Source organism: Oryx dammah, unplaced genomic scaffold, assembly GCF_014754425.2.
Source record: "Oryx dammah isolate SB20612 unplaced genomic scaffold, SCBI_Odam_1.1 HiC_scaffold_8, whole genome shotgun sequence".
Taxonomy (NCBI): Eukaryota; Metazoa; Chordata; class Mammalia; order Artiodactyla; family Bovidae; genus Oryx; species Oryx dammah.
Window position 1 is genome coordinate 23,290,189 of NW_024070192.1, and position 16,446 is coordinate 23,306,634.

Below are 16,446 nucleotides of genomic sequence, written 5' to 3' on the forward strand. Positions count from 1 at the left end.
CACAATCAGAGAAACATTTCTAGTCCTTTCCTCTCCAAAGAGGACCACTCAAGAGGGAGTAGGCTAGGAAGACAGGAGGGACACAGGTTAAACTCATGAAAAACCTTGACTGCCAGTCTAGCTATAAACTAGGAATGACCAGTATGGTAAGCAATATGAACTCTCCCAAAATAGAGCAGAAAGGCCCAGAAAGCTCTCTGGAATTCTCCTGCACTTTCTAGGGAAAGAGAAAGCAGCTATGAGCAATGGCCCTCAGCCTCAAGAATTTTCCAGTCTCTCTAATTCTGACAAGACCACTTCTGGATGTGATCCGTTCAGCTGACATCACAGGATTTCCTGAGTGCCAGGTGGGCCATCTGACCCTAAGTGGGTCGTTATGGTGTGAGGAGTCGTGAGATGAGAGAGGGACTGAGAAACAACCACCCAAATAACATGAAACAATTTCTAAACATTTTTATTTCAAATCTCTTTTCACCCCTTCCGCAAAAAGACATGGGTCAGTACAGCAATCATAAAAAGGAGATACAAACACAAGAGTCAAATGTCTCCCGCACGGACACTTTACAAAAAAACCGGGAATTGTACACGGGTTTTCCAAACAGGACCTGCAGCAGCTACTAATGTCCCTTTACAAGAGTCAAACATGCCTATTAATACAGTATATACAGACACCCCATTCTGGAACTAACCTACAGGGACATCCCAACACCCCCCATCTATCCCCAGAAAAATACCCAAACACAGCCAAAGTGCATTTGTTTTGTTTATATCAAAACATCTTTCCCTTTCCCCACCCCACCCTCAGACCCTCCCACCCCATTTAAGATTGGCCTGCAAGTCTATTTTAACCATTTAGTAATTTTTTATAGTTTACGAAAATAAATTATACAGCAAATATTTTAATAAATTAAGCACAAAAGGTTGAGGAAAGGAGAAAAACTAAATGGGAAGACAAAAGCCAGGCTGCGCTTTGGCTTGGAGGAGGGTGGGGTGGCAAAAGAGGACGGAAGCGGTTGCAGGGGGATGTGGCTCCCCTTCTGGTGAAGAACTGGCAACCACCCTGAGCCCAGATTGACACCCCTCTTCATTGAGTTCCTTAAAAACAACCAAAAAATGTACAGCAGTGGCTTTGCCACGGGCAGCACCAGTTTGGGCATTCCAACAGGCCTGCCCACAGAGCGGTGCCTGGATTATGCTTGTCCATTGGAAAAGGTTCTGGGCCTAACAGTGAGGGGGCAGGTCCCTGTTCAAGGGAGCACGAGGGATGGAGTAGTCAGACCAGCCTTCCCACTCCACCAGAGCTGAGCAGGGGGCTTAGGATGCAGCTTGTTGCGGGGCTGTGTGGTTTGTGATCTCCTGGGTTCTGATCAGAAGTGTCCTAAGTTCAATCACACTCCATCTCCAGGAGCAACTAGGATCGCAGTCCAGCTGCGAGCAGACATTCACTGCCCTGACTGGCTGCTGTTTGCCTGGCCCTCTCAGCATTTTGAAAGAGGGGGTAGAAGGGGGGAGGAAGCAATTCCAGGTACCCTCTTAAGAAGATGAAATGGGCGTGGAGGCATGTCACAGACTCAGCATGCAGGACTGGCTTCCTGGGAGGGGGACCAGAGCGGGAAGGAATGGGAGAAGGGGCAGAGATGGGAAACAGGAATTCAGAGGCACCTACCAGGAAGGTCAAGAAGCATGAAAAAGACAAAGACAGTATGGAATCTGCATGTAAAGAAAGGTCTTTCCCTGGCAGATTATAGAGAATTGATAATTTAAATACAGTTCCTTACTCTATTTTTCTAACTGCAGCATCTGAGTCCCCAGTGCCTCTGTCTCTATGCTCCAACTCTTACCTCACACCTCCCAAGGCTTCACTCTTCTCAAGGCCTCCTGCCATTTTGTGCTGAGCATGAAGACTTCAATGTCAAAACAGGATAGGTCGCGGGGACTGGCAGATTTGACTTTGCCTTCTTGAGCTGTGTGGCCCAATAATCCTATAGCTATCATGGGGGGAGGGGGGCACGCTTTTTTTTTTCTTTTTCTTTTTTAATAAAAAAGGTTTTACTCCCCAGGAGCAAATAAATCATTTTGAACTACTGATAAACACTGCTGCAGTGAAAAGAAAGATGGCTCCATGTATGCAATAGCACAAATTCCGCGTAAGAACAGCTGTGTCGACAATTAGAGCTAAAAATCACTTCTCCACTTCCCCCTTTCCCACGAACCAAACCAAGAGGATTCCCATAGGGAAAATGTCTAACTCAAAAGCTCCTCCCTTAGGGACAGGGGCATGTCATTCTCTTAGAAGTGGACAACAAAAGCAGGTCTACCCTCGGTGGAGATGCTCTCCACACCCCCATTAGTGGCAAGACTTCTGCAAATAAAGACACACACACACACACATACACACAGAGAGACTTTCAGACCTCCTTCCAGCAGCCACAGAGCTGTACATCCCAGTGCTGAGGCCTCTAACTTCAGGGCTCAACCCCTAGAGGTGGGAGGGCAGCTGGGAATCTAACCTAAGGGGCAAGTTCTTCCAATCGCCATTTCCCTAGCAGGGTCAAGGGTTTCAAGCAGGCCACGTTCTTCTGGGTCACAGGGTGAGGGCTTCAAGGCTGGCCCCCAGCTTTGCTATAGTCTCTCCCCCTGGATCTGGGAACACCAAACCACCCTGCCTCTCGCCAGTTCTTGCTGGAAGTGTAGGGGCTCTGTGGCCATCCCCACGTCACTCCCAACCTGAATAAGGGGCTTGTGGAATCAGCCCCAGGGACAAGCATGAAAGCAGAAGAAACTATGGTGACGGGCTCCCCACCACACCTCTGCCCTCACGAGGCTGGGAGCTACCACCCAGGGCTGGCTTTCCAGGGTGTCACACTCACTGTATCTAGGCACAGGCAGGCAACCAGGCCAAGGTCATCGCCAGCTGTCCCTAAGACCTGGTCGTCACCTATTTATCTAGTCCCACACCAAAGACCCCAGACCTCCTCACTCCTGTGTGACCACAGCACACGAAATTCAAGTAATAGCAAGTTGTAGCAGTAGCTGTCACTAGATCACAGTGGTTCACACTTGTCCTGAGGAAGGTTACAGTAGATCAGTCATAAACAAGTGAAGGTTAAACAGGCAGACCCGAGGTACTGACATCACCTAGCCACAACCAATGACGGGTCCCTAGAAGTGGGAGCCTTTTCCAGTCTGTGACTTGAGAATACAACAGCCAAAAAGGAATGAGTTCCTTCTGCAGACTGCTTTTCACTTAGCACTACACAGAACTGGTAGAGGGCCGGGGTTACGGCCGGCAGGTGAAGGGGAGGTGCTGACGACAGCCAGCTGCTCCTGCCCCCTCTCCCTGTTGACTGTGACCGGGTTGGTGCCCTTCCTCCTCACCTCTGGATGGAGCCTGTCTCCTCTGGCACAATTCTGTTCGGTAGCCACTCTACTGAGGAAGAAGCAGCGCAGCACCTGGGCTGTGACTCATGCACAGACAGATCATAGACACGGTCCACACTACCCTTCCCGGTAGGAGAAAGGACGGTGGTTGAGGGTGGGTCACGCCTCTTCAGCTGGTTTGGTTTTGTACCTGAGAGTACAGATTCTCCATTGGAAACCACTGGTACCACAAGGGGTCCAGGGCTCTGCCTCCCTCCCTCTGGCTATGCTGTGAGCAGTGAAGCCCCAGCCATGGGCAGGGACAGGGGCCCCTGGATGACTTCTGGCTCTGGGCTCCACCTTGCCATCATAACCCCTCAGCATTCACATCTACCTGGTGACTAGGAAGTTTTGGTCTAGACCACAGCACAGAAAAAGGATCCTTTGATGCCGCTGCTCTAACTCAGGGCTGTGCACTGTTCAGCACACGCCGTGCAGGCATCTGCTTCTGTGCCCTTGTTCCTGCATCTCTCAGTGTCCTCCCCTCACCTAAAAACCAAAGTCTCACATCCCCAGAGGCTTCCTAGACCATCTGGCCTAGCATGATCTTACCCACTCTGAATTTCTTTAGAGCCAGCCCTGGATTCTCCTTTGCTGCGCTGAGTCATTCTCCAAATGTGGCCATCACCTAAAAGCTCCCTTAGGCCAGATAATATGTCTTCCACCTCTTGTGTTTTCCACAGTAGCTAGCCTAGAGCCAGGCAAGTACACACTAAAATGTAATTTTTTAAAAAAAGATTTCAGGTAGCTGCAAAACAGCCACTTGAGGATCTCAGTAGATTCCAGTCAGTAGGCTTTTGGTGGGTGGCACTTTCTGCAAGATGGCAAGTTAATCTGCACACTCAAGAGGTTAAGACCCACTGGTTAAGCCAATTCCTGGGATCACTATCTTAACTGGTTGGTAATACTACCACGACAGCCAAAGAGAGAAGAGGTGCCACACAGCAAAGCAGAGGTGGGCTGTGTTTATGCTACAAAGCTCATTTTGTGCGTTACCTCTTGATAGCCAGGTAACAATCCAAGTTTCCACCCTATTCAGCTAAGAGGAGGAACGGTCATTACACGCAGGACATAAGGCAGAAGGTCAATGTTTCCAGGTGAGGCAGTCCTATAAATTACCAAAATACTGGGGCCTCACCCTAAACCACCAGGAAACCACAAACCTGACATTATTTATCTCACTAGATGAGGCAGGTATAAACACAGGGGAACCAAAAGAGGCAGTCTACTGGAACACTTACTGCAAAAGAGTAATAAAGATCAAACAGCTCAATTTTCACATCTTAATAACAAACCTCTCCCCAGAGTAACTCTACAGAAAAGCAAACTCATACTGCTATGTGATTTGACAATGGCCCAGTTCGGAAAAGCACTGCCATTTTTTCTCCCTCTTCCTCTACTTCCATCTGGAAAAGAGGCAACTCTCCAATCAGCATCTGACAGACTTCCCAATGAAAGGAGGGCAAAACAAGATCTAACTCAGGAAAATGTCTGAGTTGCTAGAAAGAACTCAGGAAAATAAAGAAGCCTTTGCTACCTCCCGTTTCAGACCAACCTAAGAAGATGAGCTGTAATGCTCTCTTCCCTCTCACTAACCTCAAACATCCCATTAAAGCTGAGCCATGAGGGAGCTTTCTCTAGGAAGAGCACAATAGTTTCCTTTCTCACCTTCCTCCACATTCCCTCTTACTAGCTGACAGACATATGGAGGTAAGGAACACTGACTCCTAAGTCATGGGTACCGTTTGCCATTAAGAATCTGGAAGCACGCTCCATTAACGGCAGCAGCCCGCGACTGGAGCTCTGAACTGCTCAGGTGATGAAAATACTACCGCCTTGACAGCTGGTAGAAGCAATAGGAATGATGTTACCATGACCAGAGTGAAATGAAGTTATCTCAAGGGAAGGGGCTGAGGGGAGAGGAACAGGGCTAACGTGAAGTCATAGAATTCAGTAAAACAGAACGAATGCAGCTTCTATGAGAGGTGATTCTGAAGTTAGGTTCCTAAACCTTAGAAGGAAGGTATACGAGGAGTCACTACTTCCCCAGTGGGGCCGTGTGCCAGGTTTCGTCCAGCATCTTCTATTTGAGACTCTCCACTCTCCTTTCTTTCCTGCTCCTGCTAAAGCTACCCATGCTTACAGAGAAGCAGGTTCTCCTCAATCAGAAACTCCCAACTTGATCTGCACTCTGACTCCTTTCCCCTTCTTCAAGGTCAATGTGAAGGCTGGAATTCTGCCTTTGGCACCAGCTGAATGACCATCACTGGCAACCCGCTCTCCTCCCCTTCCCTCCCCCAGACCTGCTCACCCTCGGCACCACTTCCAATCCAATGGGCACAAGCCCCAGTTGTCTTTAGGGTGAATCTTCTGTACCGAGAAATGCAAATATACAAAACAAAACTTCTGAAAAAGGAACAGTGTTGAGACTTCTTCCGGTTTTCCGGGGAGTTCATCCAGCTCCAGGAGCGCAGGGCTGGATGTGACACGGTGAAGCCCTGCTCAGAGTTTGCTGGTGTGCTTCATCCAAGCCCCAGGGTGGTGAGGGGAACCAGTCTCTTGCACAGAGGATCCCAATCCTTTCTACTCCCTCCTGTTTTCCTCACTCTCCTTTTCATGGTAGCTTCATTTGGTTCTTTGAAACTGGAGCTTGGCAACCAAATGCCTAGGTTAAAAAAGGGGAAAATCAGAGTGGCTCAATACAGTGGAATCAAAACGGAGTCAAAGGACAGCCTCTGGAGGTAGAGAAGTACAGCTCAAAGGGAGAATGGAGCCTGGAAAGCCAAGCGCTTCCACAAACACTGCAGGTTGCTGGGGATGTAGTGTGGCCTTTGTCATGGAGACCTGAGCAGCCTACAGCCTGGTCACCAAAAAAGGTCCTAAAATGACAAAGAAAGATGCCCCTCACACCGCTTCCCTTCTCTCTTTCCCTTTCCCCTTTATTTTCCATTCACTTTCCCCTCTGCTTCTCCCCTAAGGCCCACCTGCTCTAGGGACCAAAAAAGGAACTGAGTCCCTGGAGGAATCCCTGACGAGTCAGGCTAGAGACAGCTGCAAGCCAGCAGCTTCTGGCCAGTGAAGAGGGCTGACATATCATCACAAAGGCCACTGCGGCGTCAACCTTCCGATTCAAGAAGGGCACTGTGCCAGCTGTCACTCTGTCCCATAACTGCAAGCGCCCTGGCAAGAAATTCTCCAGGCAACAGCATGCACAGACCAAGTAGCCACTAAGAACTCTGAAATTAAAACAAGTCTGACCAACGAGAAATCATAATGGCCAAATTTCATACCTTAAAAGGCCTTTCCCTTGGGAAGTGTTCCCAAGAGAACTTCCCTTGTTTTTTCAAGGGGTCCTCAGAGCAAGCACAGCAGGGTGCTTATTCTCTGCTACAAGCAACAATCGTATCACAGCAAAAAAGAGACCCCGGGAGTTCGGTGCAATCCTCTACTAATACATGACTGCCCCTCCACGCTCATGACCAATGGCCAGCCCCAGCCTATGCCTGACCATATCAGGGCTTTTGTACTTAGAGGATCTCTTGCCTAGAATGCCTGCTCCCAGGTCCTCTCACAGTTAACTCCTTGATACTCAAATCTCAGCTAAAATGTCACCTCCTCACAAGAACCTTCCCTGATCATTCAAACTTAAGTATGAATGACATGTTACCACTAACCACTGAACTTCACCCAATTTAATTTCCCTCACAACATGTACAGTCTACTGAAACTAGCCTATTCACTTATTCAGTGTTGCTATCTCTTCCTAAGAACTGCAGCTCTGTGAGAACAGGGCCTTTGACTATCTTTGTTCAGCACTCTCTTCCCAATTCATACTGGCTACTTAATATATAGAGGTCTGCTGAATCAACAAATGGGGAAATCACTAACTCCTGCGGCAAACCATTCCATACTTGGATCTGTTCAAAAGGTTCTTCTAAAGATAAACTGAGGACTTCCCTGACAGTCCAGTGATTAAGAATCTGAGCTTCTGCTGCTTGGGGCACAGGTTCAATCCCTGATCAGCAAAGTTCCAAATGCTGCGCAGTGCAACCAAAAACAAAATAAAGTAGAAATAAAACTGGAGACTGAACTCTGTTTATAACTTACTCTGTGTTCCTGCCCTGCCCCCTGGAACCACACAGAATAAGTTTGATCACTCTTAGGAAAATCTATCAAACACTTCTTTTGGCCTCCGAGCCCCTCTCACCCTAAAACTTCTCTGGTCCATGATAATCATTTATCCCCTGCATTATGAAGTGTGGACAGTCCACACCATCCCTAACCTTTCTCTGAATATGCACGTGCTCGTGTGGGCTCCTCCTTAAGGCACAGCACCTACAGAAGCAGTGCTCTAATTGAACGGTCCCAATTATTCTTCAACAGTGCAGACGAGTAGGTGGGTCCCCCTAGTTCCCTACCCTAATCACTGCAAAGCCACCAAACAGAGAAACCCTCCTAGACAACAGAGCCCTTAAATGTTTTAGGAGACACTTCTGAGTGCACACAACTTGCCAGTACAGGCACATCTCATTTAACTTGTTTCGATGCACCTTTACAAGTTGAAGGTTTGTGGCGACTCCACCTTGTCAGATGATGGTTAGCATTTTTTAGCAATAAAATATTTTTAAATTAAGGTACGTAGATTTTTTAGATATGATGCTAGTGCACACTTAACAGACCACAGTATAGTGTAGATAAAACTCTTTATATGCATTGGGAAACCAAAAAAATCATGTGACTTGCTTTATTGTAATATTTGCTTTTTTCCAGTGGTCTGGAACAGAACCCGTGATACATCTCCCAGGTATGCCTGCTACTGAAGATTTGACACAGAAACTGCACGTCCGACCCAGGATCCTTTAAGTTAAAAGTTAACTGCCTCCCGGAGTTACCATTTCTTGATCTCTCTTCATTCCTCTTCCCCTGGCTAGTCCTGGCTCACATGCTCTCCCCTCAAGAGCACAGGATCAGAGACATCCAGAGCCAAGAGGAGACACATAGCTGGGGTCATCTGAGCCATGGCCCCAAAACACCCATGGAACAAAAACACCAGTTGTCACTCTCTCCCATTATGAAGAGAGCTGAGAGGGTGGGAAGAGTTAAAGCCCCCTTTCCACTCTAAAGCTGTCACACCTATGGGTTTTCCCTCTTTGTTTTGTATGGGGGATGGGATTAGAAACAGATGAGGTTAGAAGAATTCAGTGCTTAGAAAGGACACTCCCCACTGAGAGGGGTGAGGGTAGTTTTTGACCCCAGCAGATCACTAGAACATGAGATCTTACACATAACCCTTACTACCAAAATCACCACTTTCTGAAAATTCTGTTCCCTACTTACCTGTACTTTCAATATTCACATTAATGTAATTTAAGAAGACTTTTTTTTTGACTGAGCCCCGAGGCATGTGGGGATCTTAGTTCCCCAACCAGGGATCAAACCGGAGCCCTCAGCACTGGAAGCACGGAGTTCTAACCACTGGACCACTAGGGAATCCCCAAGACTAATTAGAATCTATCTGTACAAACCAGTATTCCAAGGTATTTTATGGGAAAACAAATAAATAAAACTCAGTATAGCAATGGGATACACTCTTATATAAATGAATTCCTTAGTTAATTCGTTTATTCTTTTCACCAATTTACTTTTCAGTGGCCCAGATGGAATTTTAAACAGAAGAGCAAGCTGTTTTTTTCCTCATGCCCATATTCCAAGCCAGGGGACAGTGGAACTCTCACTGAAGTAATGCTTATTGCAATTGAGGGCATTTTGTGTTCCCTTTGATGAAGGTTTCTTCCCCTCTGGTTTCCTGCTTTACATGCCATTTGTGCAACAGCTGCACTTCTATGTCCTCCTCTTTAAATATATTCGGTGATTAGCATGCATGCTGCTTTGCAAATACTCAAGCCTCTCATCTATTTGTTCTTCTCCCCGTTGGGGTATGTGCCCGCCTGGGACTCCGTAATCAGATATGGCAACACTCTGGACAGATGCCTGGATTGGGGTATGTGCATGGGGTGGGAGGAAGGGGGCAAGGCCCAGTGCAGGATAACTGCCCAGGAAGAGACCGGGCCGGACAGTGAGGCGGAGTATGCATACCCTTGGTGGTGACCAGCAGGGGCCCCTCGCTACGTGGAAGGTTCCAACACCTCTTGCTTCTGTTTGGAAATGAGCTGCGCTTCCTTTAGAGACAGGTACACCTCTTCCTGAGGATCGTAGTAGTAGAACTTTCGGATATAAGAGATCAGAGGCCTACGAATAATACAAAAGGGGTACACACAAGTGTTATACAGAACTTAAAAAAGAAAGATCACCTTTATTCAACCCTCCCTTCTTTTCATTCCCTATATGGTTAAGACAACACCAAAGAGTCTCTGCCAACTTGAGAAAATTCCCACTTTCTCACTTATTATAGTTCTGTCTCCCTCCCTCTTACCATCTCCACTCTACTCTTCACAGAGTCTGCAGAAGGGAAAGTGACACACGCACACACCTTCCTCCTTCTTGGCTGTATTGTGACATTTCTAAGTAAGTGCTAAGACACAGGAGAAGTGAAAAATGACGCCTGTGAATTGCCAGGCTCTGCCTGTACACTCCACTTGCAGGCCTCACTGACACTGTAAGTAACCCTCCATTCCCGCTCCGGCTCTAAAGACCCCATCATACTTAGGCAGTGGGAGATCCGGGATGTGATCGATCCGGACGAGTTGTCGGATTCGGAATCGGCAAAGGTGCTGGAGGGATTTGACATTGCTGAATCGGGACACTGGATAGAGCAACTGGACTGGAGTTGGTGGCAGTCCTTCAAGAACAAAAACCGAGAGAAATATTCAGATGAGACAAGGCAGCTAACTATATATAATCTTCCTTATGAAGAGAATCCAGGAAAGGGAAATGGTGCTTCTTTACAGTTCACATAGGTCTTCAGTGCAAAAGTGCCCTTCCACAAAACTTGGTTTCCATAGTACTGCTATCATATTTCATACTCAGGGGAGCCTACCCTCTGGCAGGAGGCTTCCCCAGCCTGACTTCTAACAACTGAGAGTCTTGCTCTTCAAACAGCTCAGTGAAAAATGCCGAGCTAGAGACTTTGCTTGGAGCCAAGTGGCCAATCTCAGGCCCGAGGACAACAGTCAAAGGCATCCTTGTTGGGAATGGGCGACACCTGTTTAGCATCTGGAGTATCTTGAAGGTGAGGACTCAGAAAGGCTATTAAGAGGGGTCCCCACCAAATTCCAACTGAGAGACAGTAAGCAGAAGGCAGCAGCTAGGATCAAATTTTACAGGCCGGTCACACGGTCGCTTACTTCAAGCTGGGACAGTCAGGTTTAGCTACCTTCTACTCCCTGCCAATCCTCCACCCCCACCAACCACCCTTCTTACTTCTGAAAATTTAGGCTGGGTACAGGAACAGAAAAAAAGATGATGATACTTTTTCTTTTTTAGATAAACAGCTTCCAAATAATATTCATATTGGTTAATTTTTTTTTTTTAAAGGTTCACTTTAATTGTGTGTGCTCAGTTGTGTCCAACTCCTTGCAACCCCTTGGACTGTACCCCACCAGGTTCCTCTGTCCATGGAATTTTCCAGGCAACAATACTAGAGTGGGTTGACCATTTCCTTCTCCAACGGATCTTCCCAACCCAGGGATCAAACCAGCATCTCTTGTGTCTCCTGCTTGGCAAGTGGATTCTTTACCACTGCGCCACCTGGGAAGCCCAGGATGCGCCACCTGGGAAGCCCAGGATAATACTTTTAAAAGCAATTACAGTAGCTTGGGCAAGCTGGAAGTGGTACTGTTCTGTGTACAAGTGCCTGCTGACTAAAGCCAGGCAGGCCCAATGGAAGCCCCACACTCATGTTTCATCACAGTTATCAGCAGGATCCATGCTGGGAAATTCCAACCCCCAGGGGTCAATGCCACAGAATGGAGACACCCACAAGGGCAAGGACACTGAAACACTTCAAGAGAATAAAGAATACTCTTGTTTCAATAAACAAAGGACTATGGAAGGTAAACAAGCAAACTGCTCTCAGAAAGAATGAGTTGCAAAACCTTTGAAAGAATTCTTTTCTCAACCATTGTTGAATCAAATGAAACTCTGTAGACACAACTTGTTGGAAAATAAAATATCTATTTTTGGAGTTTAATTTCAAACAGTTTAAAAATGATGTTTGAAGCCATGAGAAGAAAAAATTAAAGCTTGCAGGTTGTCTCCCAAAACCTTTTCATGGTTGTTAATAACAGACTTTCTAAAAAAAATTGAAATACATTTCATGCTATATAAGTAAGTTTATCTTAAAATTATTTAGCTCAGTCTTCAAAGCTGTGCTCCCAAATAGATACCACTATTACCTCCCACTGCACAATGAAGAAACTGAGGCCTACTGAGCTTAGAGAATTTGCTCACAGCACAGAACCAACAGAGCTGGCATTCCCTGAGCACTTGCTCTGTCTGAGGAAGAGTTTAGCCCAGGGAACCTCAAAGGAGGGCTCTCTAGGAGTTTCCAAGAATACCTGCCTGTGCAACTGTCTTAACGGGGGGTGCTGTCAAGACAGTCACAGCTTCTTGATTCAGGACCAGTCTCTCTTGGTCCTTGACTTCTCACCCCTATCCCTTCAAATCTAACACTTATATTTTTAAAGCACTGTAACCCTCATCCTCAGGGGCTGGTTCCCCTGGGGGTCGAAACCAGGACTTTCTGCATGTAAAGATGACCTGCTAACCACTACACGATGGAAACACAAGCTCAGATCATGAGCTCCTTATTTCAAAATTCAGGCTTAAATTGAAGAATGTAGGGAAAATCACTAGGCCACTCAGGTATGATCTAAATCAAATCCCTTTTAATTATATGGTGGAGATGACGAATAGATTCAAGGAATTAGATCTGGTAGAGTGCCTGAAGCACTATAGAAGGAAGTTTATAACACAGTATAGAACGCAGTGACCAAAACTATCCCAAAGAAAAAGAAATGCAACAAGGCAAAGTGGTTGTCTGAGGAGGCTTTACAAATAGCTGAGGAAAGAAGAAAAGCAAAAGACAAGGGAGAAAGGGAAAGATATACCCAGCTGAATGCAGAGTTCCAGAGAATAGCAAGGAGAGGTAAGAAGCCTTTCTTAAATGAATAAGCAAAGAAACAGGAAAACAACGGAATGAGAAAGACTAGAGATCTCTCCAAAAAAATTGGAGATATCAAGGGAACATTTCATGTAAGGATGAGGATAATAAAGGACAGGAACAGTAAGGACCTAACAGAAGCAGAAAAGATAAAAAAGAGGTAGCAAGAATACACAGAAGAACTATATAAAAAAGATCTTAATGACTCAGATAACCACAATAGTGTGGTCACTCCACCCAGAGCCAGAAATCCTGGAGTGTGAAGTCAAGTGGGCTTTAGGAAGTGTTATTATGAACAAAGATAGTGGAGGTGATGGAATTCTGGCTGAGCTATTTAAAATCCTAAAAGATGATGCTCTTCAAGTGCTGCCCTCAGTATGCCAGCAAATATAGAAAACTCAGCAGTGGCCACAGGACTGGAAAAGGTCAGCTTTCATTCCAATCTCAAAGAAGCGCAATGCCAAAGAATGTTCAAACAACAGTGTTCATTTCACATGCTAGCAAGGCTATGCTCAAAATCCTTCAAGCTATGCCTCAGCAGTATGTGAACCAAGAATTTCCTGATGTACAAGCTGGGTTTACAAAAAGGCAGAGGAACCAGAGATCAAATTGACATCATCTGTTAGATCATGGAGAAAGCAAGAGAATTCCAGAAAAACATGTAGTTCTGCTTCATTGACTATGCTAATGCATTGACTGTGTGTATCACAACAAACTATGGAAAATTCTTACAGATGGGAATACCAGACCACTTTATCTGTCTCCTAAGAAACCTGTATGCAGGTCAAGAAGCAACAGGGAGGACTGGACGAGGAACAACTGGCTGGTTCAAAATTGGGAAAGGAGTATGACAAGAGTGTATACTATCACCCTGCTTATTTAACTTCTCTGCAGAGTACATCATGTGAAATGCTGGGCTGGATGAATCACAAGCTGGAATCAAGATTCCAGGAGAAATATCAAAAACTTCAGATATGCAGATGATACCACTCTAATGGTAGAAAGTAAAGAAGAGCTAAAGAGCCTCTTCTGCTGCTGCTGCTAAGTCGCTTCAGTCGTGTCCGACTCTGTGTGACCCCATAGATGGCAGCCCACCAGGCTCCCTTCGTCCCTGGGATTCTCCAGGAAAGAACACTGGAGTGGGCTGCCATTTCCTTCTCCAATGTATGAAAGTAAAAAGTGAAAGTGAAGTCGCTCAGTCATGTCTGACTCTTTGCGACCCCATGACCCCATGGACTGCAGCCTACCAGGCTCTTCTGTCCATGGGATTTTCCAGGCAAGAGTACTGGAGTGGGATGCCATCGCCTTCTCCGAAAGAGCCTCTTGAGGGTCAAAAAAGGAGAGTGAAAAAGCTGGCTTAAAACTCAGCATAAGAACAACTAGGTTCAGGGTATCTAGTCCCATCACTTCATGGCAAATAAAAGGAAAAAAAGTGAAAGCGACAGATTTTATTTTCCTGGGCTCCAAAATCACTGTGGATGGTGACTGCAGCCATGAAATTAAAAGACATTTGCTCTTTGGTAGAAAAGCTATAACAAACCTAGACAGTGTTTTCAAAAGCAGAGACATCACTTTAACAACAAAGGTCCATATATATTCAAAGCTATGGTTTTTCCAGTAGTCACATATGAATGTGAGAGTTGGACCATAAAGAAGGCTGAGTGCTGAAGAATTGATGCTTTCAATTTGTGGTGCTGGAGAAGACTCTTGAGAGTCCTTTAGGTACCAAGATCAAACCAGTCAATCCTAAAGGAAATCAACCCTGAATATTCATTGGAAGGACTCATGCTGAAGCTGAAGCTCCAATACTCTGGCCACCTGATTCAAACAGATGACTCAGTGGAAAAGACCCTGATGCTGGGAAAGACTGAAGGCAGGAGAAGGGGACGACAGAGGATGAGATGGTTACATCCTATCAGCAATTCAATGGACGTGAATTTGAGCAAATGATAGGAGATTAGCGGAGGACAGAGGAGCCTGGTGTGCTGTAGTTCATGGGGTCCCAAAGAGTTGGACACGACTTAGCGACCGAACAACAAAAGCCCTCTTCCACCCACACACACCACTGGTTGGCCCTCTCCTCATACACCATTAAAAAAATTCACACATGCATTTCTCTCTTGCATATATTTAAACTCAAGTGGTTTTAAAATGATTCTGGGTTCAAATGCCTCTTTGAATTTTACCTTTTCACTCATATGCTTTAAATATAGTCTTTAGTAAATTAGACTATGATGAACAGAAAGCTTTTGGAAGGTTGGTTGTAATATTGTTAAACTCAACATGACGTTTCAGAGACAAAAGTAATTTATGTACCTAATTATTTATTCCCAAAGACAGTACTATAGGATTTGCACTTAAAGAGGTCAGGATAATAGTAGCATACAATTATTTGACTGTTTGCTTACTTAAATTTTAATGACCATATATACTTGCCTATTTAATTGTGTTATTTTTAGACTTAGGTTCACAAACAGCTATTTGAAACCTGTTAATTCTCTGATATTCCCTACTGCCAACTTGACTGTTTACTGTTCGCCCCTAAACACAGCAAACAATTGGAGCTCTGATATCCAAAGCATGTTCACAGAAGAGGTCAGAAATGCAGATAAGTCCAACATAAGACACCAATGCAGCTGAAAGGGAAAGGCAAGATACAACAGTGGTCATTAAGAGCTTTCCTCGCCTCATGCCAGGGTAGTGTGCACAAATCCAATTTTCAGCCACTTTGCTCTTTTCTCTTTCCCCTAAAAGGACCAGGGTTAGGCATGAGGGCTTCCCAGGCAGCTCAAGTTGTAAAGAAACCAGCTGCCAATGCGGGGGACGTAAGAGACACAGGTTCGATCCCTGGGTTGGGAAGATCCTCTGGAGAAGGGCATGGCAACTCAGTCCAGTATTCTTGCCTGAAGAACCCCACTGACAGAGGAGCCTCATGGGCTACAGTTCATGGGGTTGCAGAGTCAGACACAACTAACGCGAGTTAGCACGCATTCACACAAGCATGATGAATCTCTTTCGGAAAAAAAGTAAAAAGAATGTCTTTCAGGTCTTGAGCACCCAAACAAACACCCAGGTCTTTCTCCCACAACAAACTATTCCCTGAAGACCAGAAATATCCAACCCCAAATGTCTGTTAACAGGACTGAATTGAAAAATCTGAGATACAAGGAAAACATATCACTGAACAATTAATTATAGTCTTAATAACGGTGCAAAAGAGGAAGCAATTGATTTCCTTAGAGTGTCCGACTCAAAGTGTGATTAAAAATATATATATATTTTTTCTCTTCAGGCACTTCAGAGATGATGGAGATTCGACCAACTAAGAACACATTCAAGTTGAGTTCTAGCTCTCCCAGCATCAGAAGTTTTGTGCTAATCCAATCACATTCTTTTGGAGACTGCTGCTTGGTGTTACATGTTTAGCTTACAACTGTGAATCGGACCAGACTGAGATGTAATCAGCAACCTCAGATTTATCATGACCATGTTCCAACACTGTCATGAGAAGAGATAAGGGGCAAACCAAGCTCAGAGGCCATCCTTTTGACCAATGATCCCTCCCCCAATTGCTAGTTATTCTACTGATTAAATTCTTTCTGCTCCTCACTTGGGGCCATCTAGAACTTTCATTAGGCCTGGCTTTATAATCCCTATAATCCCTGGCCTCCTTTTACACCAGGCTGGATATGCTGCTAGTACATTCAGCTCTAGACTTGAGCCAGAAAAACCTGACTCTGCATCTTGACTGTGATTCACTGTGCATCGGTTTCTTAATCTGTATTTTTAAAAAGACAAAAATGGAGGGAGAGACTGTAACATTCCTTCAAGGGATCTCATAAGGGTTAAATGAAACAATACGAGCCCCTTGTAGGCAGTTATCAGCATCCCAAAGTCTAAACAAA

At 45.5% G+C, this 16,446-nt stretch overlaps 1 protein-coding gene across 1 annotated transcript in view; it reads right to left on the reverse strand.

The window, feature by feature from the left end:
* Positions 1-428: 428 nt before the first annotated feature.
* SOCS7 (suppressor of cytokine signaling 7) overlaps positions 429-16,446 on the reverse strand; it is a 35,441-nt gene continuing 19,423 nt past the window's right edge. Inside the window, exons 8-10 of the mRNA XM_040245543.1 lie at positions 10,084-10,219; positions 9,517-9,669; positions 429-6,085 (exon numbers count right to left, since the gene is read on the reverse strand). Coding sequence (XP_040101477.1) covers positions 9,546-9,669; positions 10,084-10,219 — 260 coding nt within the window. The 3' untranslated portion in view covers positions 429-6,085; positions 9,517-9,545. The remainder of the gene's footprint in view (positions 6,086-9,516; positions 9,670-10,083; positions 10,220-16,446) is intronic.